We start from the raw sequence: 26,934 nt of genomic DNA, 5'->3' as shown, positions 1-26,934 counted from the left end.
GAGTGCCCATCGAGGCGTCACCAGCAGCCGAGTATTTAGGAAACGTCCAACCCCCCTCGGAGGCTAGAGAAGGAGAAGTATATTGTTCATCGTTCCAAGATGGCCAGATTCGCGCTTCTGTGTTTCTTCTTCTGGATTTTCCTGGCGGTGGCTCAATTCGAGTCGTTCTCGCCCCATAACGGCCTTGTCTATAGTGTCCACCTCCCCGAGAAGATGGGCAATGCCAGCTCGGGGTCCATATTCTTCCAGATCAATTGCACACACCAAGTAGAGTGGTGTGCTCTGGGCCAAGGCACTCAGATGAAGGGTGCCAATATGGTCGTCGTTTACACGTCATCCCGCAACAATGTCACAGTGTCTTCACGAGCGGGGGTTTCACATACCGAGCCGCTGTATAACAAAGATGCAAAGCTCGCGGTCATGGAGGGAAGTGGGGTTCATGATGGAGTGATTACTGCGAATGTGCGGTGTGACGACTGTGTTGACTGGGATAGCGACAACCACGATGTTGCCAACGGTTCAAGTTCCTGGATCTGGGCTGTGAAGTTCGGACAGCCATTGAACTCGGCCAGTGTTTCTGCCACAATCACCCACCATGATTATTCCGGTGCGTATATAGTTGAGCGGCACAAAGCAAGCGGGAATATCAGCCAGAACCCATTCCTCCAACTGGCCCCGATGTCCATTCATTCAGGTCCCTCATCATTTGACTATCAGGCATTTGACAAGAAGAAGATTTCTCATGCGGTATTGATGACTGCTGCCTTTGTCGTGCTTTTCCCCTGCTCGGCGCTGGCTCTTCGTGTCTTCCCATCCTCGAACGTCCTGGCCATACACGCAACACTGCAGCTCTTCACCCTGGCTGTTGCCATTGCGGGATTCGGAGTCGGCATATCCATGGCTAAGGACATTCATCTCTTTTATAGTCATCATCCTATCATTGGGATGGTTGTTGTGGGATGTCTGGTGGTTTTCCAGCCAGCAATGGGTTTATTGCAACATCGTTTCTTCCGCAAGACCGGCGGGAAGGGTCCCTTTGCCTACCTGCACCGGTGGTTTGGACGGATCATGATTGTGCTAGGCGTGATCAATGTGGGACTGGGGTATCGCCTCACGGGAATCGGGGATCCCGATGCACCGCGAGGCGCAGTGATTGCGGTTGGAGTTGTGGCGGGAGTGGTTGCAGTGATATATATCTTGATTGTCGGACTGGCGGAGCGAAGATGGCGCCGGCAAGCGAATGCAGATGCAACGGAGTAGTTGTTTTCCAAATGTTGCCCAATGAGGGCGAGAGAGTGTCAAGTGAGAACGAATCCCAATATCCAATACTGTCGGAATGAGATGTGTGGAGACTCGCATTCATAGTTGATCCATTCTAAGCCCCTAAATTGGCAGATTGGGCGGAATAGCAACTCAGACTTCTCCTTGATTCCAATTGGTCGGGTCCCCTCCTATCCTGACATACCTATACACATACAAAAACCCCAGCTGCCGCAGATAGACTACATTTCCCTAAGATTAATGTAAACCGCATGTTGGCCTAGTCCTATTGAATCAATTCGGCTACAGCCCTTCACAGGTATGGTTATATCCGTGATAGGCTTGGTAATAGCTCCTAGGAACAAGATGTTGGATCAGGGGAGTTTATTATAGGACATATTTTAGCTTGTCGCAGAACCCAACCATAAGGGCATATAATCCCTCGGCTTTCTTTTGATCTGGGTCAATTATCGGAGAATTCCTCACCCAGAAGAGTGGCGTAGCCGACAACAATTTTGTGTCACATGTTCGCCGAGCTACTTGTTGATTCGGATTATTGGAACTTTACAGTGCTCATAGATATCTCAATAGAACCTTTATGTATTTTCCTTCACTCGGCTCAGCTTCCTTGGCGGATTGCCTCTTGTGCCTCTAGCAGTCGCAGGTAAATACCTGCTACACCCCATCGCTCATCGATCGTCATTAAGCCTTCACGTAGACTCTTAATCACCTCCGTCTTTTTTTGTGTGGGTCTGCTAGACCTCATATGTGCTCCACAGACTTGATATGCAAAGTAAAGCCCCCACGGAGATATGTTTTCCGGGTCTCGGCCTAGAAAGCACTGGCGTTCTATCAGATTCGCGCTGATTCTGTCAGTAATCTGCTGTAAGATAGCGCTGGCCCGCTGGGAGAAACCGTTATCAAATTCCTCGTTCGCGTTGGTGGAGATCCAGGGCGTATACAGAGCAACAAGGGAACTAGAGCGATGACCAGATTAGTGACGACTCAGATGCGGCACTTGACTTTCTCACCTGTAGATGAATGTAATTTGATCATAGCCTGGGCATTCGACATTCAAGGCCGCAGTGAGCATTGAATGTAGTGTACGGTCAAGTTGCTGCCAGACGCCATTTTGGCTAGCGGGGTCATGTGTGAGGCAGTGAAGGACCTGGCCTAAGAGACGAGCAGCCTGACACACCAGCGCAAATTTACTCATATGGCCCGTCATTGGATACGAAAGAGCGGCCAGCCTGTCCGGTCTTACAATCTGGAGCAGCCTTTAGCATCTGACACAAGGAACCCACAAGCTCGGCATTCGCGGCAGGTAAAATAAAGAACAGATGAACATACCCCTTCGTCCCACTCACCATCATCAGCGGGTAACATATCATCAATTTTCGGATCTACGGTCGCAAAAGGTCGTCCTGGGCAGCCAATACTAACGAAGCTGTTCGGTGTTAGCTTCCGAAACCAAGTCCACGGATGTCGGCGACTAACCGGTCTAAAATCACCAGGGCCCACCAGGCTCGCCGCCGCTCCTCGACTTCGACCAGAGTGAGGACTTTCCTTGTGGGTACTGTCTCACTGACATTGATCCCCAAAGCATGAGCATACCTCGCACACGCTCCGATTGACAGAAATGCAGCTGGATATATCCCATGTCCGAGCTCATACAAAGCCACCAAAAGCTCCGCCTGCAGGACTAAGATGGATAGGCAGTCTTCGATGAGCAAAGAAAATTGTTTGGTTGCGTGATATAGGGTAGTGCGCGGGCTCTGCGAACCAGTGGGAGGGAAGGTCATGATAAGCTTTATTGCTAGAAAAAGCAGGACTACATCAGACCGGGTGTGGAATGAAGGCTTGAGGTACAAATCGTAGAACCGTTTCTTGGAAACAAGTGGCATCCACTGGTGAATATGGGCGAAGAACCTCTCTGCAATGACGCGAATTTCATCCAAATCGCCAAGCAGATGGAGTATATGCAGCGGGGTCTGCGAGGGGGCAGAAAACGTTTCCATCTGCCCATACTGCAGCAAACCAGGGTCAAGAAAGAGTATAGTTGGGAAATCGATCGACCGCACATTCGGGTGATCGTCATTTAGAGGTGATGGAAGCCATGGTAACTCAGGGGTCGATGCGGTCGCTGAGCGATTGGTTGTCGCTGGTCTCGAGTATTCGCATGGTTGTTTACGTCTAATGTTTTCCTGAGAGTTAGTAGATATACATGTAGATATAGATTTTGCGGCTTTGCTTACTTAACGCAATAGGCGCATCTGGGAAGTGCCTTATCGCATTTCCTCTTGCGTGACCTGCAAGATTGACAGGCCTGCGGGGCCAGTTCCAAGCCGGACTCAGCGCTGGGGTTCTGCATGGCAGGGGGGAAGTTCTGAAAGAAAGACGAATTTAGGGAGCGACGCGGCCGCAGGCGGATGGAATGATCAGGATGAAAGGCGGAGAATGTGCGGCCGCTTTGCGGCCGCATTAGTGGGCGGGGGGCGGACAGGTACTGTACATCGGGGCGGACTTTAAACCCCGACATGATATATTACAAATCCATATCATGTACCAAGATCCCAATTTGCCATCATTCTTTGAGAACTCGCGATCAAGAACAACACTGTAGCAGCCAGACTTAAATAGATAAGTAGCTACAACTCACCATGTAGGATTCATCTCAAGACGCCACCCAAGTATATCCATCTCAAACCCTTCATCATGGCTTCACCAGGTCGTTACGCCGATGTGCATAAGGATCCCCAAGGTGCCGGTGATGCTCGCCCAACTGCTCTCCAGATAATCAAGGATGAGGGCGTTGAAGGCAAGCTGGCCGGCAAAGTCATTGTCATTACAGGTGCATCATCAGGTATCGGTGTCGAGACTGCTCGCGCCTTGTCAGCGACCAGAGCCACTCTTTTCCTCGCGGCTCGCAACATGGAGAAGGCCAACAAGAACCTGGCCGGAATACTGGAGCCTGAAAGAGTCTCACTGGTTCCCCTGGATCTCGACTCGTTCAAAAGTATCCGGGCCGGAGCGGAACAGATCCTCTCTGCCTCAAAGGGACAGGTCAACATCTTGATCAATAGTGCCGGGATTATGGGTATCCCGGAGCGTAAGCTCACGGAGGATGGGATCGAAGGCCATTTCTCGGGCAACTACCTGGGCTTTTTTCTTCTTTTCCAGCTCTTGAAGCAGAGTCTCCTGGCTAGTGCGACTCCTGACTTCAGCTCCCGGGTCATCATTGTGTCTTCATCGGCCCACAGGGCTGGAAGTCTCCCGGCAAGCGACGATTACAACTTCGAGAAGAGTGAATACAACCAGGAGGCTGCTTACAACAACGCCAAGCTAGCAGCAGTGTATTTGGCGCAGAGAATTGAGCACCTCTATGGAAGTCAGCGGCTCCATGCCACGAGTCTTCATCCGGGTGCCATTAACACCGATATCTCTCGCAACTTACCCAAGGAGGCTCTGGACGCGATCATAACCAACCCCGACATCCTTAAGATTCTCAAGTCTCCCGCTCAGGGTGCTGCAACGACTGTTTGGGCGGCCGTGGGCAAGGAATGGGCGAATAAGGGTGGAAAGTATCTCGAAGATGTCAAGGAAGCGGACCGTGGCGAGGACGATGGTCAGACCTTTGGTGTTGGATGGGTCAAGCAAACCTACGACCCCGAGGAGGCGAGTCGTGTCTGGAAGGACTCCTTCAAGCTCGTCGGATTGCAAGAGCAGTGATATTTGGGTTTATGAATATGCACCACCTACACTCTTTGATTCGTTCTCGAACCCTGATGCCAAGATCTACTTGTCTGTATTTATCCCATCTAAAATTTAACGTAACCCGTAATCGAGCTAACGTCTGAGGTAGGCCTCGCCAAAACCCGCCCAAAACCCAACCCGTGGGTTGGGCGGTGTTGATATCCGGGCGGAATAATACGCAGGCCAGGCGATATACTAAGGTCTTAAGTTATATTTTATTATACTTAAATTCTGATGTATCTACTAGATGTCTAAGGAATATATAATAGACTATCCAGTAGGCCCTAGGGGCATATTATATATTATATAATATATTTATAAATTTGTTAAAGTTTTTGATTATATAGAGTTTATTAGTTGTGTATTTCTTTAGCCAGACAGTTCGCTTATTCCACATTCAACCTAATCTGGTTAGTATGTGGGCCAACTGTCCAGGTAACACTACCACTCCGGAATAGAGTCAATACCAGGCGTCAGATCAGTAGGCGTAGGAGTGGGCCCGCCAAGACCTCGGATTCGGCAGAATTATAATTCCGATGGGTGTCCGGCGGAATAGCAACTCAGACTTCTCCTTGATTCCAATTGGTCGGATCCTCCGTGGTGCAAAGAATGCAACGGCAATGCAAAACTAAATGACGTCATCTCCGGGAACGTGGATTGTGACAAGCTTGGTTACGATGCGCGAAAAGACCCAAGTGGATGTGCTCCTTGGCCCTCGAGCGGCTTCTGATTTGTTCTCTGCATGCGTTCGCGCAGCTTGAGACCGCCCCTGCCACCGCGAAGCTTTCGTCCTCCGCGTGGCTGAGCTTCGCCCCGGATCTCCTAGATGACGTTGTCGGTCTTTGATTCTCCCTCCGCAACTTCAGTGTTGACTCCCCCGTGAATAATGCCATTGCACACGATCGCGCTGGGAGCAGCCTTGACCCCGACAGTCGTCCATACTCTACTTGCGCATGTGAGTTGATGGAGGAAGTCAGTACGTTCATGTTGAAGCCCGAGCTGATGATCTGGAGTACCTGCACCGCAAATCCCACCATAAAAAACCAACAGTCCACCTTACGTACCATGAGGGCATCGAAATAATCAGATCGTTTTTGTACTACGCATCCAAACATCCAGTGGAGGATATCCAAACCTTTACTCGGCAATGGGTGGTGTCCCCGACATGGGTAAGGACAGAGTCAATCACCATCCCCGACGAGTGCTTAGCGGCCGCGGCCGATGCCGTCTCGAAGCAACTGGGCCCCAAGGGTCTTGTGCGTGTGGGCGGCGAGAAGTGGTGGCAATGGCGGGGCCCATCGGGCGATCTCAAGGGAGAGTGGATTGAAATGCGCAGTCACTACAACGAGACCAAGAAGGCCAACCAGCGCAGCAACCGTATCATGCTGTATGTGCATGGTGGTGCCTACTTCTTTGGTAGTGTCGATACTCATCGGTACATGCTCCAGCGCCATGCGCGAAAGTTGAAGGGCCGGGTGTTTGCACCAGACTATCGTCTCGCGCCCCAATACCCCTTTCCCTGCGCCTTGCATGATTGTATGGCCGCCTATCTCTGGCTCTTGGAAACCTACGATCCCAAGGAGATCGTCATTGCCGGTGATTCAGCGGGCGGCGGTATGGCTCTGTCTCTGCTGGTCATTATGCGTGACCAAGGCATCCCTCTGCCAGCGGGTGCAATTCTCATTTCGCCATGGGTCGATCTCACCCATTCTTTCCCCAGTATCGTTAAGGATAACCCCGGGGACTACGTTCCACCCTATGGCTTCAGATACAAGCCTTCCACCGCCTGGCCTCCGCCTAATGCCGACGACATTCTCAAGATCAAGAAGTTATCTTGCCAAGAGAAGGTCACGAACCAAGATATCGAAAAAAGCTTGCCCGCAGCAAATAGCCACTCGGAGGAAACTGCCATCCGGGGCTACACACTCCACGAACAGACACCTCCCTTGACGGAGCCATCTTACCCCGGTCAGCAGCAAAATCCAGATCCGGGCACGCTACGAGGCGAACCGGATAATATCCGCGTGGTCTTGGGTGGGAAGACCGTTGAGCTCAAGGACCAAATTCAAATGTACACGACCAATCAGCTCATATCCCACCCACTGGTATCGCCAGTCCTGCAACCGTCTTTAGGTGGTCTACCGCCTCTCCAGATCTTAAGTGGTGGAGGTGAAACATTGCGCGATGAACAGTTCTATTTAGCACATAAAGTATCCAATCCTGCAGCATATGCGCCCAGCGATGTCTATCTTGACGAACATGACCCCAATCGAGAGATCTTGAACAAATATCAACCAACCTATGTGCAGCTGCAAGTGTGGGAAAATCTATGCCATGTGGCTCCCACCCTAAGCTTCACGCGACCTGCAAAGTACATGTTCCGCGCGATTTCACAATTTGGCTCTTGGGCATTGGCTCGTGCACAGCAATCGGAGGTTGATATTGTGGATGATGATATTTTCTCACCCCCGACGTCCAGCGTCTCGGACGATGAGGATAGCCCCACGGCAATAGGGCCACGAAAGCCTACTTTCGAGGCCGGCGTTTCCGTTGGGAGAGCTGGCGATCCATTGCCGGCTTTTATTGACCATATGATTCGCCAGAGAGTTGACAAGCGCGGGCACACGTACCCTCTCGACCCGCCCTCGTCTTATTCTGTCTTGGCTATTCCGCCAGCGAAGGTTGGTGCTATCAATCCCGAGCTGATTCGGAAATGGCTCGAGGCAAAGCATGAATGGGACACGAGGTTTGCCAAAGAGAAGCTTCGCGTTCAAACCAGGCGCATCAAGGAGCTGGCACATGGTTTCCAGGACTTTAAAGGCGAGTGTCCGCCTCCGAGCTCCTTGGCTGCGCGTCGTGCCGCCCCAGGCGTACTTCCCCAATGGCGTGCCAAGAAGAACTATGGAATGATGCTTTGGAGTGGCTGGGGTAGCAAGCACGACGAACGGAGCTTGGAGCGGGAGCGAGAAGCAGCGCAATCCGGTCGTCGTTCCACCCGTACGAGCGTCGATGCTGGACAGGCTGGAGCGTGGTCCAGCAAGCCCTCCAAAAACCCGCAGCAAGGCTTCATAGACAAAGAGCAGTCTCAATCAGAGAACGCTCCATCTCCCAACGGAGCCGAGGGAGTCACCTGGGATTTTGCAAGCGAGAAGAAGCCCAACGGAGAGCGCAGACTTGGGGAACCTGACTCTAGCTCAGGCCGCCCCATGTCGGAGAAAAGCAATGCTCCAATGCTCATCTTGCCGGTGGACAATCGGAAACTGAAGGATGAAAATGCCAGCACAAGAGCGCTTTTTCATGCTGCAGGCACTCTTCCGGCGACGTCTGATGCTTCTCTGCCGTACTTAAGAGGTCCTCCCTCGTCGGTTGGAGGCTCTGTCGCCGGCCGGAGCGAGTTCTTGTCTGACAATGGTGAGGATGCTAGTACTATTGGTGGTGACAAGGACTCTGTTGCCATGACTAGCATCCCACCCGATGCCGCCAGCACCCGGGCTGTCCTCAGTGCCAAGGGCGTGGTGGGTATGGTCAACAATGGTGAGAGTGGTCGTATCTCAACTGATACTTTGTCTTTACAGGCAGTTGGAGACGGTACTAAGAGCGGTCCCACGTCTACGTCCGTTAGGCCAGAAATGTCTGACAGGGAAGAATTCAAGGCGGCCCAGGAACCATAGTATTTTGGTCTGATCTGCTATGATAGTTCTCCTCTCTTCCGCGCAATATTTTCTTCGGTCTATCTCTGGATGATACCTCTATACGCAATTCACAACTGCTATTTTCCTCTGTTTTTGATATTTGAAAGCTGCTGCTGTACCAGCTCTTGCATTCTTTTGCCACTCCTCGTTGATGTCTCATGTGTTGGGTATACCCTGTATTTCTCTCTGGCTGTGGCATTTAGGAACTGTCACGCTATCGTCCTATAAAACCCCAAATCGTCGAAAATGTAGAAGATTACACTGAGCCTTCATATTCTATCCAGGGAACATAAATCAGATTGCTAAATGGGGCAGGAGTTGTAGACTTCGCCAGTCTACCTAGGTATACTTTTCTGCGGCGGCAAACGGCGTGAATCTCACCGCCAACGACGTCCCTTCCAATAAGATTCCAGCCAATGGGTTTATGCAGCATCGTTTCTTCCCTCTTCTCCCCTCGAGCAATGTCAAGCCCAGGCCACAGATGCATCCTCTGCGGCCAGATTTGTTCCACGAGAAGTCGATTGCGACGGCACGAGGCATCGCGTAAGTCGCGTTGAAAACTAACTACCTAAGGCCCGAAATTGACATCTCGCCCAAGACAATTCACAATGCCATATAAACTGTGAGCATTGCGGCCACACATTCTCCCGAAAGTAAGATCGTTTCTTCAACCCGGCTATGACATGACTCACGCTTACTGGACCAGCGATGCGCTTCGGAGACATTACAAGAGTTGCTCCCAGATTGGTATTCAGCCTGAACCGGCCCCAGGACGACCAGGCCGTCGACGCAAGGCATGCGACAACTGCGCCAGGAACCGCATCGCCTGTGATGGCAACTCTGTATGCGGCGCTTGCGAGCAGAATGGGAATACCTGTTCTTATCAACGACTGGGAGCTCCACCCAGTGGGCTCCCTGGACCCCCATTAAATGTCCAGAGGATCGCAATCAGAAGTTACGGCGAGCGAAGGACCACGCACCAGGACTCTCAAAATCAGAGTAAAGTCTCTGTTCCGTTTCTGCTAAACTATTCGGCTGCAAGTAGCCAAAGTCCGGGCGATGTCAACCATGTTCTTTCTTTGCTTTCAACTGCAGAGTCCAAGGATCAAAATCTCGAGCCTGCTCTTCCGAGTTTTGAGGTTGAAGCCGATAGAGCCGATTTGTTCTTTGAAGATTCTTGGGGCATTCTATTCGGCTCCCTCAGGAATGATGGGCAGCCACAAAACTCATCCTTGCCAGGAGGACTGGACGATCCGGATAAGCGCCAGGCGGGGGCCGACCGAATAATACAATGCCTGTCGAGCGTTTTCTCAGATCACCCAGATTTGTGTGTAGGTTTTGATATAGATCGGGCGCGGGATTTCATTCAAGAGGAGAACGTGCACGCCCTTATCATGGCATACTTCGAAGAGACAGTTCGTCCTCGGTCTCGCATTGTCCTGAAATCGTCCTTCGACCTGGACTTGGTCTCTGCGCCACTGCTGCTGTCGATGCTACTGATGGGCGCGATTTGTGGAACCTCCGAAAGGGTGAAATCGCAAGCTGCGGACTACGTTGAGATGGCCGAGCTCGCCGTCTTCGAAGACCCTTCTTTCCTGCAATTGATTTACAAATCAAGCGATTTTGACCCCAAGACACTGAGTGAAGCCGATATACAAATTCTTCAGGCATCCATCCTCATGATTCTGGTTCAGATACCAAGTCCCAATACAGAGACTAGGCGACGGGTCCGAATCCAACGATATCCAGCTTTAGTGGCCGTTGCTCGAGCTACGTCACTGACTCGGATCAAGAACTGGTGGCATAGCCCGAACGCGCCACTGGACCATAGAATATTTTTACACAATGAGACTTGCATCAGGTTTGTGGCATCATTCAGGGGATACCAGATTCATGCACGTCGCTAATGACAACGCAGGATGATGGCTTCTATCTCTATGATCGACTGCCATTTCATAATGTTCTTCAATAACCCACCTCATTTCACCCAGGCTGAATTAGATTTTGATCTCCCGGCCGAGGACCGCGGTATTGATATCTCGGACGAAGTGGCCTGGCAAGAATGGGCTCTCAATGAGAGAAAATACCAGCGACCACCGTCGTTAAGTCAGCTGTTGAAGGAATTGCTGTCTGATCACTGGACGGGTTCTGAAGAACCCCGTTTTGAGAATCTCAATATTTTTACACTTTTTATTGTCATTTCGGGTATGATCATCTGCAGCAATGAGACGGACTCGTATATGCGGACACGAAGCTAACCAGCCCGCAGCATTCCATCGGATCATTTATGGTATACGATACTGCATTCTCGATACATCCAACGCCAGACGCCAGATTGATCGAGCTCTCCTCAGATGGATGCGCCTGTGGGAGAACCTGCAGCCCAGATTGAGCCAGGATGAGATATACCGAGCTGGGTTCATGACCCACGCGCAAGATCTCTGGGTGTTTGCAAAATTCCTGTTACGACAACCTTTATCTGAGACTGGTGGGATTGCTAGAGACTCCATGACCGACATCCATCGGCTTTTGAAGGGACCTCTGAACGAGTAGACAGGCTGCTTCATCGCTATGCGTTCTAGCGACATCCACATCTCCAGATGATATTTTACACCGCAGAAATGCAACTGCTCACAGGCTGTAAAGAGCCAGTCCCAGCGATGTACTCGCACTCAACAATAGAACCATCCACGAAGCCCTCCCGCTCTGCGTCTTCCCCAGCAGACGCCCAGTATCCCAGACCAAATGTTTCACCCCATTGAACCCATGGTATGTGAACGGCATAGCAAGCCCCACTTTCAACGCTGTCTTCACGGCAACTGGTAGCGATCCAAATGCGGACACCATGGTCGCGGTGTCAAGGTGCAGACCGAGACTTGGAGCGAATAGATATAGCGATGCTAGACCATACAAGCTCCCCGAAAGCAGAATTCCAGTAATGCGCTGAAGGGCAGAAACTGAAGACACGTACTGCCACTTATATATCGTGAGAGCCGGGGCAGTCGGGCGGTTTCGACGCTGCGCTGCGAGCCGGCCATGGGCTGACTCGGGCGTTATTCTCTGGGTCGAGATGTGTCTTCTAAGTCCGCGGACGGTTAATGGCTGGTCTGCATAGGAGGGCCTAATCGGAGACATACCTATATTGACAATAATATGATTGGAATAATCCTCTCGATATTGACCTAGAAGATTGGGTTGACCCACGAAGCATAGTTGAAATGGCTGTGCGCAACTGTTAGACAATAAACCAAGTTGCCGAAAGAGTTGGCAGTTACCGCGATAGGACATCTTGATGGAGGGTAGAATCGAGATTTCAACACCGGCTGTGATTAAGAAACTCCAAGGTTGAGCAGTCATGATAATTCTAGATGGATAAATATAAATTCTCCACCCGGAAAATACCCACACTAGGAGAATACCCACAGGCCAACGTTGAAGTATTATGGTCAGCCTGGGCGAGTCGATATATTTCCAATTTCCAAGGCTTCTACCACCGGATTTTGTACAGTCAGCGATTATTTGGACGAAGCGGGTGATCAATTAATGTCTTGCTTGTCCATAGAACAATTGCGTCTTGGTGTTGGGGTCCTTCAGACGCCCCCGATCCTCATGCAATTGTCTTGGCCTGGCTCAACCGAGTCTCAAAGCTGCAATGTCGATATTGCTGTCCCATTTATCACTTATATGACACATACTCCTCGAGGCAAGTGAATCCTATCGGATGGCTTGGTGGCTCAGCTATGAGAGATAGCTGTCTCGGCTGTCGAGCGGATTGCCGAAGGCTCGGCAATGAGAGTCATGAGATCAGCTTCGCTCGGGAGTCGCTCCTTTATATCAACTATACCCCCCTGAAATTTTCTCTCGTTCATCTCTCCCCGAATTTGAGACGGGCAAATCCGACGAGCATGAAAGGTACGGTTCTAATCACAGGCGCAACGGGGTCGCTTGGCCTTCAAGCCGTGCGACAACTGTTGGCATCACATTCCTCTCTTACCGTTGTCGGCACCGTGCGAAATGCCACCAAGTCCCCCAAGAGTCCACATCTTCTGCGCCTTGAAGAACTATCTCGTCAATATCCCTCCAGCCAGCTTTTGATGAAAAGCCTGGATCTCGACAGTCTCTCTGACGTGGAGTCATTTGCCCGCGACATCGCCAGTCAGGTCGAATCGGGCCAGCTTCCGCCGATTTCCGCCATCATCTGCAATGCTTTCATGTGGTCTTTGAACGGCCAGAAATTTTCCAAAGACGGATTCGAGTCGGGGTTCCAGGTGAACCACCTCGCGCATTTCTCGTTGGTCCTCAGACTGCTGCGCAGTATGAATCAGTCGGGTCGCGTGGTCATGATTGGCTCAGAGGTGTACGACCCGGATCATGTTAATCCCATCTCGAAACTGGGTGCGAACATCAATTCCTCGGAAAACCTTGATTACTTGGTCAAACCAGGCCCCGATCAGCCCGGGACAGAACATGATATGGGCTGGCAACGATACGCAAACAGCAAGCTGGCCAACGTCATGTTCATGATGAGTCTCAACCAAAGGCTCCAGCAGGTAATAAGAGCCGACCACTGCCATCTGGAGAGCCCTTAAGAGCTGACCAGAGCACCAGGAGCCTCAATTCAAAAATATCACAGTGACCGCCATGGATCCCGGAGGCCTTGTGGATTCTCGGGCTCATACTGCCCAACGGGCGATCAACCAGTTTCTGTTCAAGGTGTTCGCCTTTCTACTGCCAGTGATCAGCATCTTCACCAATCGCCTACGATCCAATGCCGACTCTGCGAGAGACGTTGTCGCGCTGGCCCTTGACCCTGATTTTGAGTCCAAGCGGGGGTATTTTGATGGCAGAAAGCCCATAACGCTTGCTCACGCGGCGGATGTGGCCAAACGCGAATCCCTCTGGACCAGGTGCTGGGAATGGACCAAGCTAAAAGAGGACGAGACGTGTGTTCCGAAGGAACTGAAGTGAGCTCCATGTTGTTTTGTAGTCGATGGGCTTACAGTGACCCCCGGTAGTTTGTACGCTATTAGCTCCCAGTGGTACGCTTTCCCTTTATAGCTATTGACTAGCTGTTTTAGCTTTAGCATTATGCGCTGCGAGTATGATAAGTGTGTTGTCGTGTGTGCTACCTGAGTATCCTCCACCCCTGACTATAGATCGACGCTGACGTGTACGTCTAAAGATAATACCGTCTGATCCGATGTATCCCGCGAGGAAGTGCTCCTTGTCAATACGCAGAATATCCAGGTATATACCACTATAATTGTTATTTTGGGCCGTGGTAAATTCAAAAAGTTGGACACCGTCCATGTATCCTTTTGGAATATAACCATCACTTCTTCAATGATGCTGACTATATACTCGTCCACAAATTGATCGACCGAATCGCTGTCTAGAACTCGGGTAAAGTTTCTGCGCATAATGCCATTGTTGTCTTCCTTTGTGTGCAACAAGATAGCAGCATGCTCCCTTAAATTGGGACAATGCCACGCAAGGCTTCCGCAAACCGCGAATTGGCGCGTTCAACGCGACTTCCAGGAGGAAGAGGGACCTGGGTACCAAATTCCATGTCCTCATCAAAATATCAGGCAGAAGGAGGTATTTAATAATAGTATCCTTTCTCAACATCCACTTCTAGTTGTAAAGCTACCTATGTAGATACATGTGTAGGCGAATCTATCCATCTTGAACCCCATAATACCAGGAAGAACCATACTAAGTGGTATAGTAGACAGCAGGAGAATGCGCAATTAACTTGGAATATACATTTGGACTAAAATTACATGCAGCCGCACGTCAATCTTATAAGACTTTATATCTCATCATCGGCAGGAAGTCCTTTCTCCCGCTCGCTCAGCTCATGACCATTTTCGAGAGTCTCTTCTCCCGTCTGTTCGCTTTTCTTCTTGATATCACGCCATTCCATCCCCAGGGCCGGTAAAACCATTGCGCAAGATAGCGCCACGGGCACAATGAAGGCTCTATGCAGAGCGGCATTGTAAACCACCAGGACCGCATCGAGCTTGTCTGCCGGGACCAGCTCGACCAAGCCCGTTGCGCCAGCCCGGAGGATGGCCGTTGAGTCGATGCCAGAAATGCTGGGCAACATCTTGGCCAGGTAATTCGTGTAGAGGTTTTGGCTGACGGCGACCCATACGGCACCCCCGAGTGATTGGAAGAGAAACATGACTGCCACGCCAATCGCGACATCCGCCTGGTCCAACACAGTCTGTGCGGCCATGGTGGGCTGTTGCATCCCCGAGCCCAAGCCCAGTCCAAACAGTACCTGGTATCCGATCCAGCACGGATGGCCCGTGTTGGTCTTGAAAGTGGTGATCATGCCCGAGCCCGTAGCCATGAGCACGGCCGAGACGAACATGAAAGGCACATAGTACCCCATTCGGGTGATGGTCGCTCCCGATAGAATGGTTGCGACGACCAGCGACAAGACCATCGGGATGTTATCGATTCCAGACTGCACGGCACTGGTGGCCTTGACGCCTTGAAACCAGAGGGGGAGCGTGTAGAGCATAGAAACCATAGCCCCCGCCAGGCAGGATGTATAGACCGCACCGCAGGCAACACTGCGTTGCTGGATGATCCGTGGTGGGAGTGTTGCGTCTTCTTGTCGCCAGACCTGAACACCTGCGAAGGCAATCAGCAAAACGCCTGCCAACACAAGCAGAGCGATGATGCGCCCATTGCCCCAGCTGTAGGTTGTTCCTCCCCACTGGAGTGCTAGAAGAAGACAGATCACTCCGGATGAAAAGAGGATGGTGCCCAATGGGTCCAGTCGGACCAGCTGGCGACCAAGGGATGTCGTTGTAGACCGACGTGGCGCATGAAGAAAGAGGACAATGATGAGCATTGTGAGACCCCCAATTGGGAGGCTAGAAGAAAAGAAATTAGGATCATTCAAGTACGGGATGCTCTCCCAGTATAGAGCAGCGGATGAAACTCACTTAATGTAGAAGCACCAACGCCAAGTGACCCTGTCTGTGAAAGCGCCGCCAAGCAGAGGGCCGACAATGGAAGAGATACCAAACGTTGAGCCCATGAGACCGACAAACATGGGGCGCTTATGCAGCGGCAGCACCTGAGATACAATGACTGTCGAACCATTGTATATGCCCGCGGAGCCTATGCCTGCAATTGCTCGACCGACAATAAATGCATTGGAATTCGGCGCTGCACCACAAAGCGCCGATCCCACCTCAAAGACGACCACGGCCGCCAGGAATAGGGTTTTGGTGGAATAGAAGGTGTAGATGCGCCCCCAGAGGAGCTGAGTGGCACTGCTGGATAAAAGATAGGCACTGGCGTACCAGCCAATATCTTCTATCGCGTGGAACTGGTCGCTGATCTTCGGAATGGCGGTTGCGATAATCGTTCGGTCAAGCGCCACGAGGAACATGGCACTGAGGAGTGCGATGGTGATTGAGAATAATCGTAACCCAGTCAATTCTTGTTCTTCTGCCTGGGACTTGTCCTTTGCCTCTTGCTTGGATTGCGAGACATTGTTGGGATTGTCCGACAGGAAGGCTTCCCGGTCGGTCGATACGTGTGACATGGCTTGAGCTGTGTTGGCGAAGGTGTTAAAAGGATCAGATGCAGTATTTTCCACGGTGATCTGTTTGCGCTGCGTGCTTCTTTATACCAGTCTTGACTCCTGTCTCGGCGCCGAGTCGAAGATGGGGCTGCATGTACTCGGCGCCGAACACACAGCCCACTCTGTATTCGGTGCCGAGACCCACCATACCAAGTATTCGAGAAATTCGAGAAAGTCGCTGACGGCCATCGTGGCAACATGCGACCACATGTTGCAATTCGACCATTTCATTCACAACAATCTTGCAGATGATGAAGAATCCAAAGGAAAGGTTCAGCAGAGGGAGTCCGTATAGGTATGCCCTACCAGTCATGAACTGCAAGTTCTACTCTTTCAAGCAAGAGGCATTTCGACCAAGTCGAACAAGACCCCAAGACCGAGGGCGTTACATAGATCAACACCTTGAACAATGCCTCTGGTGGTAGGAAGAAAATCCGAGGAGAGATATGTGCACCAGGAATCAATTCATGTGTCGACCTCTTACCCTTAGTGAAAGAGGATCACAACAGGATCGTCATCGGAATCGCTTCTCGTGTGCTCTCTATCATCTCTCGGTTGCTCTCCTGGCCATGGTTTTGTGAGTAGGTTGGGAGAAATCTCTAGCGTAGGGAGACAAGGCCGGGGTTAGCTCCAGCTGCATTGTGAATGTGGAGAAGGTCTGACAGGACTTCAGAGCAAAGCAAAGGGATGACTGTGCATCACGTCAGATGGAAAGAGTACCTCGACCTGACCGTTTTTGGCATATCAAGTCCGTCTACCAATAGGTGTTAATCAGGAGGTTGGAATCGAGCCAGGGAACGTTCTTTTTTCTCCCTTTTCCCGTCCCTATTCCGCTCCCTGTTGAAGGAGTGATCTTTTTGCTTCGTCAATTGTTGTCTCCAACCTTGGAAGTCATCCAGCTTCGACTTCGAGGAATGCGGCTGTCCGGTGACTCAGATCCTCCGTGCCGTCCGAGTTGGAATGCAACCTCATCTTGACACAACTCGTACACCGCTGCAGGCACATTGGCAGCACTTGGCCGGTATAGCTGCATCTGTTTTGTGCAGCTGATCTTCACAGCCACACCGTATCTTCCGACGAATCATCTTCCCGCTGCGATGCCCGATCCTATCAGCTTCCCCAACGTCCTTTGCCGTGGGAGTCGTTTAAGCTGGTATCCGCTTCATGTCTAAGACCTGCATCGGATGCGGTTGTCTTTTTGCGGTAGCATCATGGGTTGGGTGGCCTGACGACCATCTCGAATATATAAGTGAGGGAAGTAGTCATCTCTACATGGAAACAACATCACAGACCAACTCTGGACATCAACCATCGTGTTCACTCAAGAATCTCCCTCATTACATATCTCTTCAGCATGAAGTTTATCCCAGCCCTTTCTTGCGGTCTCGCAACTTTGCATGTTGCTAGCGCTGCTCCAGCACCGCAGACCCTACCTGGAACTGCGGACGCAGTCTCGGTGTCGGTCTCCTACGATCAGAAATACGACGTCAGCGACAGCTCCCTCACAACCGTCTCCTGCTCTGATGGAGAGAATGGCCTGATTACCAAGGGCTACAGCACCTTCGGCTCACTGCCTTCCTTCCCATTGATCGGCGGTGCACCCACCGTGGATGGATGGAATAGCCCGAACTGTGGCAAATGCTATCAGCTACAATACACCGGTGAGACAGTTGAGACCATCAACGTCACTGCCATCGACGCTGCTCCGGGCGGGTTCAATATTGGCCTTACCGCCATGAACCGTCTGACCAACAATCAGGCAACCCAGCTGGGCCGCATAACCGCAACCTACACGCTCGTCTCGAACAGTGCCTGCGGAATGAAGGATTGAACGCAGAGGCTGGGAATATGATAGCTCCAGTTATTCAGACATGAGTTACGCTAGCACACGGGATGATGTCGGGGAAGACATGGGGGTTGGGTTAAATACATGGGCCAAGAAGATCTAGTATCTAATATGCATAGAAGCGTCAATCAAGGACCGCCAGCATTTCTTCTACACGTCCCAGCTTCGCTCGGGTCTTACCCGTCTGCTGGCCGCGTTTTCGCTCAACGGCGTCGATGCGCTGCCAATCTTGCCAGGATGTTCGCCGGAGGCCGCGCCGCTCAGCTTCCACCTTCACTCCGTCCCAGCCAAGGCCGCTGCTGGACTTGGGGGCATGTAGCAAGGACCCGGGGCCACTGTGATGAGCAAGGTCTTTCATCATGGTATCGGCTGTAGTAAACGCGTCGGTCATTGTGGAGGCAATGACACCGGTAGGGCCTCGCTTGACCCACCCAGCACAGTATAGACCCGGCAAGTGGGAGATCAATGAACCATCGGGCAGCTTTTGGGTCTCCCCCGATCCAGACAGGCCTTTCACGCGGCCAAATCCATCGTTCGGGATCACCCCGCGCTGGTTATCAAATTGGATTCCCAGGTCCTCGAGCCCGGGCAGAGGAAGCGACTTGTAGCCCACACTACGGAAAAAAACACTGGCTGAGAGATTGACCTGTGCACGCTTACCGCTAGAGAGATGCTTTGGTCTGACCTTGGCACTGGGGTTGTAGGGATCAGAAGGGTCGAGCTCATTGCGGGAGAACTTGGCGTGAGAAAGATGGTACGGATACATCGGCGACCAATGAAGAGAGTCCGGAGAAAGGAGGAAGTCTAGGGACCATGACTTGGTCGCTGTCTGAGGGTCATTGGTGGACCCTTTGGCGAGAAGCTGCATGAGCCGCTTCTGCGCCCGGGGCAGTCCGTTCACGACCGACTCTGGAGGAAACACATCCTTCGGGATCGGGGCAAATGAGACGGAAGGAAGCTGAAGAAGTTCGCGGACTTCCTTGATGGTAAATGCAGCCTGTAAGCGATGTGAGTGCGGGAGTTGTTTCGTGATGCTCTTTCTCTGCTAACCTGTAGCGGTCCTCGGCGACCAACCACTCGGACCCGTTTAATACGGCTCTTTGAAAGAGCTTCTAGAGCATAGTCGGCAATGTCCGTACTGCGAAGAGTATCCACATCTGACAGTAGTATTCTAGCAACATCAAGAGCGACATTGCCTTGTCCAACAATGACAGCATCCTCACCGCTCGTCAAGTCTGGTTCTAGATCCCGATGCTCGGGCAGGCCGTTGTACCACCCTACGAAAGCACGGGCCGAATGGACACTGCGAAGCGCTTTCTCCCCCGGGATCCCCAGTTGCTTGTCCTCGGACGCGCCGTATGCGAAGAGAATGGCATCGTAGTGGGGCGTGAGCGCGGAGAGGGGCAGGTCATTTCCGAGATCGACGTTACCGACAAAGTTGAAGCGCGGGGAGGTGGCAACCTCTGTAAACTTCTCTTCGCAGTTCTAGTTTATGATCTGGGTTAGCCCAGGAAGCTATAGCACGAAGTGTTGTATTGTGAAGGCACAATGGCATCTGCACTTTGATTTACATAGTACGCACCTTTACCTCAGGATGATCCGGGGCCACGCCATAGCGAGCCAAACCAAATGGCACCGGCAGTTTTTCGTACATATCAACCACAGCGTCCTGCTGCTTGCTCAGAAGACGCGAAGCTGCGTAGAATCCTGCCGGCCCGGAGCCCACAACTGCGACCCGGACCGGACGGTTGCTGGATGCGACATGACTGTTTCGACGCCGAAGCAGAGAGTGTGACGGCAATGTCTTGGTCCATAAAGCAGAGCGACTAGCCAAGCGCACTGTGCATTGGGCACAGACAAAGGCGCGGTCCAGCATGGTGTAGTCGGTTCGCAGAGGTCGTGAGTCTCGGTGATATCAGATCCGCCCGATACGGCACGCCTACACGTGACCTTATCAGGCGTTGCCCGGCCGACTATCATGTTGACCCTCTCCTCCGCGGCTGAACGCATCCACTTCCATACCTCACTGTCAGATCGCAGTCGCATTCCTCTACTCACCTCCCACATTCTTTCTCTTCATCTCGCGTGGAAGCCACGGGAGGCTCTCAGTCGCTACCATGGGGAGATCGTCACCTCCGTTCCTTTACGATCGTCCGAACACCTACAGCTTCTATGGCCCGACCGACCCAGGCTTCAACCCCAAAGCCGTGACGCAAGCGAGCCGGACTCGCCCGCCACCCAAGCCAACGCCGAAAGGTCCGCTGGTCACATTTAACAGACATCCAGACTCGGTATGGGAGCTCATCGATGTACTACCTACACATGAACTGACAACCGTGCCAGTGGGGCAGCTTCGAACAGAAGTTAATGTGGACGCCGATGAGCTCCAACACAAAAAACAGAGTCAAGTATGCGCGAGGCACACAACTGGGATTACGAGCTATTACCCTTCTCGGAGCACTTGCTTCTCTGTTCTGCTCTATTGTCATTAAGGGTGCCGCAACCACCGTAATCTGGATCATCCGAGCTGGGGTGAGTGATGCGTTTTGGAGCTTCGAATGGTGAAGGGCGAAACTACTAATTCAATATTACAGCCGATTGTTGCAATTCTACACACGATATATGCAGTGTATCATTTCTCTCGCTCCCCTGTCAACCGTCCTCCGGCTTCGCAAGCCAGCTATGGCCTGTTTGCTTCTACTCTCGACGCAGGCCTTATCCCTTTCTATGTCTTCACAGCGTTTATGGCTCACGGAGAATACACCAGCGATGCCTACCACTGGGGGACTCTGTTTGGGAACAGTGAGGTGACTGTCGAGGTTACCGAGGCAACTTTTATTTGCGCTATCGTGAATGCAGGATTGCACTTGATCTCTCTTTCTATATCAATCTTCCTCGCCGTGATTTTCCGAAAGATATCCCACCTTCCTCCCGACATGAATCCATTGGAAGACAACTTGACTGCCCGCCCTCGCAAGAATCGCAAGCGCATCGATGAAGATGAAAAACACATGAGTCAATCTACACTGAATTCAGCTATGGACGACCCTCTTATTGGTTCTCCTCGCTCCGTTCCATTCATGCATACCCGCGACCAATCCATGGGGGATGACTCAAACCGTGGTTCTGTGGATGAGATGAATGAGAAACGTCAGTCTCAAGTATCTTTTCCACCGCACCGATTTTACCACCCGGAATCATCAAGCCCGGAAGTGCTCTTCCATCAACCTGCGAATCAGCCCTTCGATATCACCTTGCAGACTCCCGCGCCTGAGTATCACAAGGTTCCTGCACAATTGCCGGAATTCGTGGACCCCAGCACCCATACTCGCCACCTGACATCTCGAGCTGCTGATAGATCAGAGACCATGAGCCCTTTGTCCGACAACTGGATTACCTACTCCGATCGCTCCCCATCTCCGGTAAGCGATATGCACAATCAAACGGAGCAAAATACCACAGATCTTCGCCAGTCATCGTCAGTATATAGCCGCCGTACCAACACGACAGCTACATCGACTGGCAGTGGCATTCGGGACTGGTTCGCATATGGCCAGAAGCCCGCTCCCAGTATTGGAAGTGTGATCCCCGAAGATACTCGAGGCGAGTACGCCTCGCTGGCGATGCATGAGTATTATGGACATGAAGAGGACAGTCGCGAGCAGGACTTGGGTGACCGACGCTTCAACATCTTCCCCGATCCCGAAGAGCATGATCATGACCACGATAACGAAACTTCCAATGGCCTTCCATTCAACCCGCTTATGCTGAACCCCCCAACCCCCCAGCCCGATTTTGATCAGAAGTCTGAGGATACCGATCCAGTGCGTCGCTATGCGTTGAGTGACAATCCGAACCTGTCCCACAACGAGAAGGCTCAGGTGTCGATTCCTCATGAATATCCCGATTCTCCACCAACGCCTGGCCATTTCTACGGTGAAATAGATGAAGGCGACAAGCTGGGTGTGAGTAGGTCACGCGATGTCAGCGCCCAGGAAGATCTGAAGAGAAAGCCATCCAAGCTTTCAAAGAAGCGCAGCAAGAAGATGTCGGCGTACCAGTCCCTCAAAAAAGACGACAGTGACGACGAAGGCTATCTCCATGACCGAGTCTCATCTTCTCCCGCAATGGCAGAGGGAGACCGCAAGGGCCGTGTCGTCAGCAACTCCGGGGCTGATACCACCCGGCTTGGTCTTGTTGGGGGCGTTGGTGCTTCCCTGTCATCATATGGAAGCTACATCGCCGGCCTGGGAATTGGTCGTCGCCGTGATGTGAGTGGCAAGCTGGCCGAAGAAGGCCGCGGAGGACAAGACCCCGAGGAACGTCCTAGTCCAACCCAGAATCAGTCCTCTGGACAGATTCGTGCCGCGGGCTGGGCTCGTTTTGCTGGCCTGTAATTGAACTGTTTGGCGAAGGATATCCTTTTATTTTTTTGTTTTCTGGATGCGGCGTTGCCATATTGCGCGTTCATGAACGGAATGTAGCGATTTATTTTCTTCTCTTCATTCCACTCGGGTTTATAGCGATTCGATGAGTTTCTTTCAATGGATCATTTGAAGTGATTTTTCTCTTTTCTTTCTGGAAATCTGGATGTGTATGCTCTACCATGAACCACATTCGTGTAGGTCTGATGTTCAAATACGTTGCTCAACGAGCGGGGATGAAATTTATTCAAATAGGGTATCATGAAATAAAAATAAAGATAAGACCGTAGTTTGTAATCAGCGGAGGCCTGGATCATGAAGGAACACCCTCATATTCCCACCCTTCAATGACACGTTTCTGGCGGCGTGAGTTCCGGCGATTCGCATTGCACTTGACAAACAGAGTCAATGCGGTAATAATACAGATCACAATTCCAGCAATAGCAGAAACTAGCACCGTTTTACGCTCCAGTTGCTGTGGATCAGCAGCATAGGGACAGCTGACGTGTGGGCCGCCATAGACCCAGCAGGAAGTCACATCGATAGAATTGAAATCGATATAAACCTCGCGGAAGACCGGATCGGCGGAGGATGGGTCGATAACCGACGACGGTTGGCCAAGCAAGTATTTGTAGAGGTAGGTGTTCTCAAGACCGGTCCGGGGCACCGCGAACTTCGAGCCCGGTGGGCAGGCATGGGAGATATTATGATATTTTCCGGTGGAATCCGACAAAGCCCATGAAAAGGGTGAGTTGCCCACTCGACACACTCCTCGTCGAATCTCGCTGCAGTTCGTAGCACGCCAGTGGCCGTTGAGTGTGAGATCAATCACAGCACAGCGATCGAAGCTCGCCTCACCATTTGTCCCACCACCGGTACCTGCTCCCTGGGGCTCACCAATTGCCCAGGCCCAAGACGCCGAAAGAGAGACGTTGCGATAATGGAGGACGTTGGCGTCGGCAGTCTCGCCAAAAAGGGTGCTGTTCAGCATTGGCGACATACCACACGCCGTGATTTCAGTGATGGCATCAGTCAATGATCCCATGGTACTTTCCGTAGAAAGACCTTTCTGGACAGGGAGGCTGCCACTTGATGCCCAGGAGGAGTTGGCCTGGGATACTTCTGTGGCTTCTGGTTTATACAAACAGCCAGATGTCAGGGTGCCGTTGTTGACAGAAATATCTATTGGCGAGGTCATATAGTTCGGAGGAAAGACCGAATCTTCATCTTGCGACAAGTCGTAGTCAGTCAGCTGCGGATCCACCGATCCATATTCGATGAGCACCCGATCGGATTTTGCGAGTTGGATGTAATTGGCCGAGGGCCACCCATCCGGGGTACTCTGTTGACCATGTTCGTCTTCATGAACAGTAAAGTATTGGGTGATCGGCATGTAGTTCTCTTGGACCTCATACCACGATTCGTTCAGGTTGCTTCGGTCTTTCGCAAGCTGAGTGGGGCTGTAGATGTACTCCTGAAGATTCGAAGCAAGAAGGGAGCCAGGTCTTTCTGTTTGCGACGAAGGCAAGTCGTCCCCAGTTACCGCAGACGCTGGCTCTGTGGGTGCGGAATCACGGCCAGCCACATGAAGGTTAAGAACCAGATAGGTGGTGTATATCTCCAACCGTGACGTTGTATCCGAAAGGTAGCCGACCAGAGTTTCAGACAAGGTGTACAAATCCAGGCTATTCGTGCATCTATACGGTCCTAGCTCATAGACTGTATCCCCATTGGCATCCGAATACCCCGTTATAGACCCCGCTGCTGCATCGGTCGTTGTGGAGGCAGTTTCGACTGATGTTATAGTTGACGTGCTTGAAGAGCTACTGACTGTGGACGTATAGGCCGACACAGTCACGTCGGCTCTCGCCGGGATGGTGACAGGGCAGAAAGTCCACGTCCTGCGCTCCACGGACCAATACAGGTCGAGGACGAGTCGTCGGTATCCAACTGCGAGGAGGTTGGATATACATTTTGCGGCGGCTTTTCGATCATATAGGCCATCGCCGAAGCAGGCGGAGGATAAAGACACGGCAGGATTGGTGACGAAGTTGATCGGGATCTGACCGGCTACATCGCGCTCACTCTAAAGACCGCGTTAATTGTGCGCCAGACGATATCGCAGACAGCAGAAAGACCTACCAGTAGAACAGCCACCCAGGTCGCATCGTCAAGCGTGGCATCGGCGTCGTATGAAACGGACATGGAGGGAGCATGGCGGGCCGGTGGGTTGCGGAGGTTCGCGCAGGCCGGCAAGTCGCAAGGGAAAAGCTGCAGGGCGGGCGTCGATCACCTGAGTCGATCTGGCCACTTCTTGACTTCTTTCACTCCGCAACCACCAACCAACTCCCGCCCAACTCGGCCTCCTCTCCTTTTTCTTGTTTGCTTTCGATTCTCCGACACCCGGTCTCTTCTTTTCGTCCTTTGCACCATGGCCGCGCCCGGCCAACCCAGCCCCCAGCAGATGGCGGCCATGCAGCAACAGTTCGCCGCCGAGGCCGCCAAACGAGGGATGACTCCAGAGCAATTCGCCCAGAAGCAGCGTGAACAGTTGACAGCCGATGCCGCAAAGCTTGGATTGACGCCTGACCAGTACGTCGCGCAGCTGCGGATGCGGGCGCTGCAGGCGCATCAAAAACAGATGGAGGCTCAGCGTCAGGGCCAAGGATCACCACAGCCAGGACAGCAGGGCCAGTCACCAGCTCAACCACAGCCGCAACAGCAGACACATCAGGTGCCCGTCAACCCAGGGCAACCAGCAGACCCGAAAGCTCTGGCCGTGGCCAACTTTTTGAAGTCACAGAACTTGAAGCCGCGAACATGCATTTTGGATGGACAGCGAAAGGATATGTTCAAGGGTATGCGGTGGTTTCTGCAGTGATAAGATTGTGTCTGATTGTTGCTGACCATTTTGTGAATCCAGTGAAGCGAGCAATCCGCGCGATCGAGTCCCCCGCCTATGCCAAAGCCGCTGCAAAGAAGAACTCTCTCCTCCCCCCCGTCACAGACCGTGCTTCGGCAGAGAACGTCTTCAAGCTTCTCCCTCTTTCCCTCCTTGCGCTACGCATCAGCAAGATTGACCCTCATGCGGGGCACAACCATGCCAAACCCAAGAACCGAGTAAAGGGCCTGTGGACTGTGAAAATTGAGCAGCACCAGGAGACAGATCCGATGATGCACTATGTTTGGCTGTATGAAGGCCCACAGTGGAAGCAACGAGCTTTGGCTGCCGCCGTCGTGGCAGGTATCTTCGCCGTCGTGCTGTTCCCTCTGTGGCCGATTATGCTGCGCCAGGGTGTGTGGTACCTGAGTGTGTGCATGATGGGTCTTCTCGGACTTTTCTTCGCCATGTCCATCTTCCGTCTTATTTTGTTCTGCATCACCGTTTTCGCCGTGCCACCTGGTCTCTGGCTTTATCCCAACCTGTTTGAGGATGTTGGGTTCTTCGATAGTTTCAAGCCCCTGTGGGGTTGGCAAGAGGTACGGCCACCTTCTTTCCCCGGACTTGCAAGCAAGTATCCTAACCATGATTCCAGAGCAAGAAAAAGAAGAGCAAGAAGTCCAAGTCGGAGGCTGCTGCTGCCCCGACTACAGACGCCACTCCCTCCGCAACTACCACCTCCGCTGAGCCCACATCTACCCCAAGCTCGGCACCCGTGAAACGGGATTTGGCGGCGCGAGTGGAGGAGGTTGAGGAGTAACGGTTTGCTGTATTAGTTAGAAATATCGTCGAATTGCCGGACTTGGCATTCTTCTGGTAAACGGGGCCATTCTTCATTCATCTCAATTGCGTGCTTCAGCCTCATGAGCTGCTCATCCTGGCGTTTTGACCCTTCTACCTAAGCTGTTGATTACCGCTTGATAGCTCTGTGAACTGGAATCACTTCAAATTCACAACTTTGGAGACTCGTGGTGATCTAGAAGCACGATGGCTTCGATTACTCACGACCTGTAGGCCGCTGTAAAAGCTCCTGTTGGCGCAGCATAATTGTGTATTTTGATTTACGAAATTGCCTCTCAAGTCTTCTGATCACATGCATCTCGTAAATAATACATAAACCGCAGAAAATAAATAAACTCACATTCCAAACATTCACTTGGTACGAAACAGAAAAATGGGGTATATATAAGACATGACAACGAAGTGAAGAAGACAAATATACAGAAGTAGATGTCAAGAATAGACCAGAAAATGGGTATCGTCTGTGTATGACAATCAAGAGGACAAGATGTGACCAAGGAAAGAGTCTGATGGAGGTAAGATGATCTAGGTGGTCGAACCAGAGGGGAAGCGTCGGATGGAAATGAGTTCGCTCGAGGCATTGGATGCTAGGCTTGGACAGGCGGAAT

The 26,934-nt window shown here is 51.9% G+C and overlaps 13 protein-coding genes across 13 annotated transcripts; 9 read left to right on the top strand and 4 right to left on the bottom strand.

Moving 5' to 3' along the window:
- Positions 1-99: 99 nt before the first annotated feature.
- Positions 100-1,260, top strand: N7459_008891 (cytochrome and DOMON domain-containing protein; the record flags this gene model as incomplete). Its single annotated transcript, XM_056948059.1, has 1 exon — positions 100-1,260. One exon carries the CDS (start codon positions 100-102, stop codon positions 1,258-1,260), a length of 1,161 nt encoding a protein of 386 aa, XP_056795284.1.
- A 619-nt stretch (positions 1,261-1,879) lies between these two features.
- Positions 1,880-3,742, bottom strand: N7459_008890 (fungal specific transcription factor domain-containing protein; the record flags this gene model as incomplete). Its single annotated transcript, XM_056948058.1, has 5 exons — positions 1,880-2,237; positions 2,292-2,449; positions 2,611-2,707; positions 2,758-3,403; positions 3,583-3,742. 5 exons carry the CDS (start codon positions 3,740-3,742, stop codon positions 1,880-1,882), a joined length of 1,419 nt encoding a protein of 472 aa, XP_056795283.1.
- Positions 3,743-3,975: 233 nt separating this feature from the next.
- On the top strand, positions 3,976-4,989 carry N7459_008889 (putative short-chain dehydrogenase/reductase; the record flags this gene model as incomplete). The annotated part of the gene is made up of 1 exon (XM_056948057.1): positions 3,976-4,989. The coding sequence occupies one exon, from the start codon at positions 3,976-3,978 to the stop codon at positions 4,987-4,989; it is 1,014 nt and encodes a 337-aa protein (XP_056795282.1).
- A 910-nt stretch (positions 4,990-5,899) lies between these two features.
- N7459_008888 (uncharacterized protein) lies at positions 5,900-8,684 on the top strand (the record flags this gene model as incomplete). The annotated part of the gene is made up of 2 exons (XM_056948056.1): positions 5,900-5,968; positions 6,027-8,684. 2 exons carry the CDS (start codon positions 5,900-5,902, stop codon positions 8,682-8,684), a joined length of 2,727 nt encoding a protein of 908 aa, XP_056795281.1.
- Positions 8,685-9,186: 502 nt separating this feature from the next.
- Positions 9,187-10,460, top strand: N7459_008887 (Zn(II)2Cys6 transcription factor domain-containing protein; the record flags this gene model as incomplete). The annotated part of the gene is made up of 3 exons (XM_056948055.1): positions 9,187-9,248; positions 9,412-10,346; positions 10,426-10,460. 3 exons carry the CDS (start codon positions 9,187-9,189, stop codon positions 10,458-10,460), a joined length of 1,032 nt encoding a protein of 343 aa, XP_056795280.1.
- A 44-nt stretch (positions 10,461-10,504) lies between these two features.
- N7459_008886 (uncharacterized protein) lies at positions 10,505-11,258 on the top strand (the record flags this gene model as incomplete). Its single annotated transcript, XM_056948054.1, has 2 exons — positions 10,624-10,910; positions 10,975-11,258. Coding segments are annotated over 2 exons (571 nt in total), but the record flags the coding sequence as incomplete, so codon positions are not given.
- Positions 11,259-12,610: 1,352 nt separating this feature from the next.
- On the top strand, positions 12,611-13,673 carry N7459_008885 (uncharacterized protein; the record flags this gene model as incomplete). The annotated part of the gene is made up of 2 exons (XM_056948053.1): positions 12,611-13,255; positions 13,314-13,673. 2 exons carry the CDS (start codon positions 12,611-12,613, stop codon positions 13,671-13,673), a joined length of 1,005 nt encoding a protein of 334 aa, XP_056795278.1.
- Positions 13,674-14,517: 844 nt separating this feature from the next.
- On the bottom strand, positions 14,518-16,275 carry N7459_008884 (MDR family MFS transporter; the record flags this gene model as incomplete). Its single annotated transcript, XM_056948052.1, has 2 exons — positions 14,518-15,595; positions 15,668-16,275. 2 exons carry the CDS (start codon positions 16,273-16,275, stop codon positions 14,518-14,520), a joined length of 1,686 nt encoding a protein of 561 aa, XP_056795277.1.
- A 1,393-nt stretch (positions 16,276-17,668) lies between these two features.
- On the top strand, positions 17,669-18,145 carry aspf13 (allergenic cerato-platanin Asp F13; the record flags this gene model as incomplete). The annotated part of the gene is made up of 1 exon (XM_056948051.1): positions 17,669-18,145. The coding sequence occupies one exon, from the start codon at positions 17,669-17,671 to the stop codon at positions 18,143-18,145; it is 477 nt and encodes a 158-aa protein (XP_056795276.1).
- A 139-nt stretch (positions 18,146-18,284) lies between these two features.
- Positions 18,285-20,036, bottom strand: N7459_008882 (NADPH-adrenodoxin reductase; the record flags this gene model as incomplete). Its single annotated transcript, XM_056948050.1, has 3 exons — positions 18,285-19,157; positions 19,211-19,645; positions 19,743-20,036. 3 exons carry the CDS (start codon positions 20,034-20,036, stop codon positions 18,285-18,287), a joined length of 1,602 nt encoding a protein of 533 aa, XP_056795275.1.
- Positions 20,037-20,277: 241 nt separating this feature from the next.
- On the top strand, positions 20,278-22,557 carry N7459_008881 (uncharacterized protein; the record flags this gene model as incomplete). Its single annotated transcript, XM_056948049.1, has 3 exons — positions 20,278-20,451; positions 20,504-20,692; positions 20,755-22,557. 3 exons carry the CDS (start codon positions 20,278-20,280, stop codon positions 22,555-22,557), a joined length of 2,166 nt encoding a protein of 721 aa, XP_056795274.1.
- A 340-nt stretch (positions 22,558-22,897) lies between these two features.
- Positions 22,898-24,789, bottom strand: N7459_008880 (Lectin C-type domain protein; the record flags this gene model as incomplete). The annotated part of the gene is made up of 2 exons (XM_056948048.1): positions 22,898-24,670; positions 24,727-24,789. The coding sequence occupies 2 exons, from the start codon at positions 24,787-24,789 to the stop codon at positions 22,898-22,900; spliced, it is 1,836 nt and encodes a 611-aa protein (XP_056795273.1).
- A 226-nt stretch (positions 24,790-25,015) lies between these two features.
- N7459_008879 (Sec62 family protein translocation protein) lies at positions 25,016-26,285 on the top strand (the record flags this gene model as incomplete). Its single annotated transcript, XM_056948047.1, has 3 exons — positions 25,016-25,442; positions 25,508-26,064; positions 26,121-26,285. The coding sequence occupies 3 exons, from the start codon at positions 25,016-25,018 to the stop codon at positions 26,283-26,285; spliced, it is 1,149 nt and encodes a 382-aa protein (XP_056795272.1).
- Positions 26,286-26,934: the final 649 nt, after the last annotated feature.

Source organism: Penicillium hispanicum, assembly GCF_028827665.1.
Source record: "Penicillium hispanicum strain IBT 35686 chromosome Unknown utg000008l_segment0_segment0, whole genome shotgun sequence".
NCBI classification, from domain to species: Eukaryota; Fungi; Ascomycota; class Eurotiomycetes; order Eurotiales; family Aspergillaceae; genus Penicillium; species Penicillium hispanicum.
Note: the sequence above shows the minus strand (reverse complement) of the source record. Positions and strands in the feature narration are given on the sequence as shown.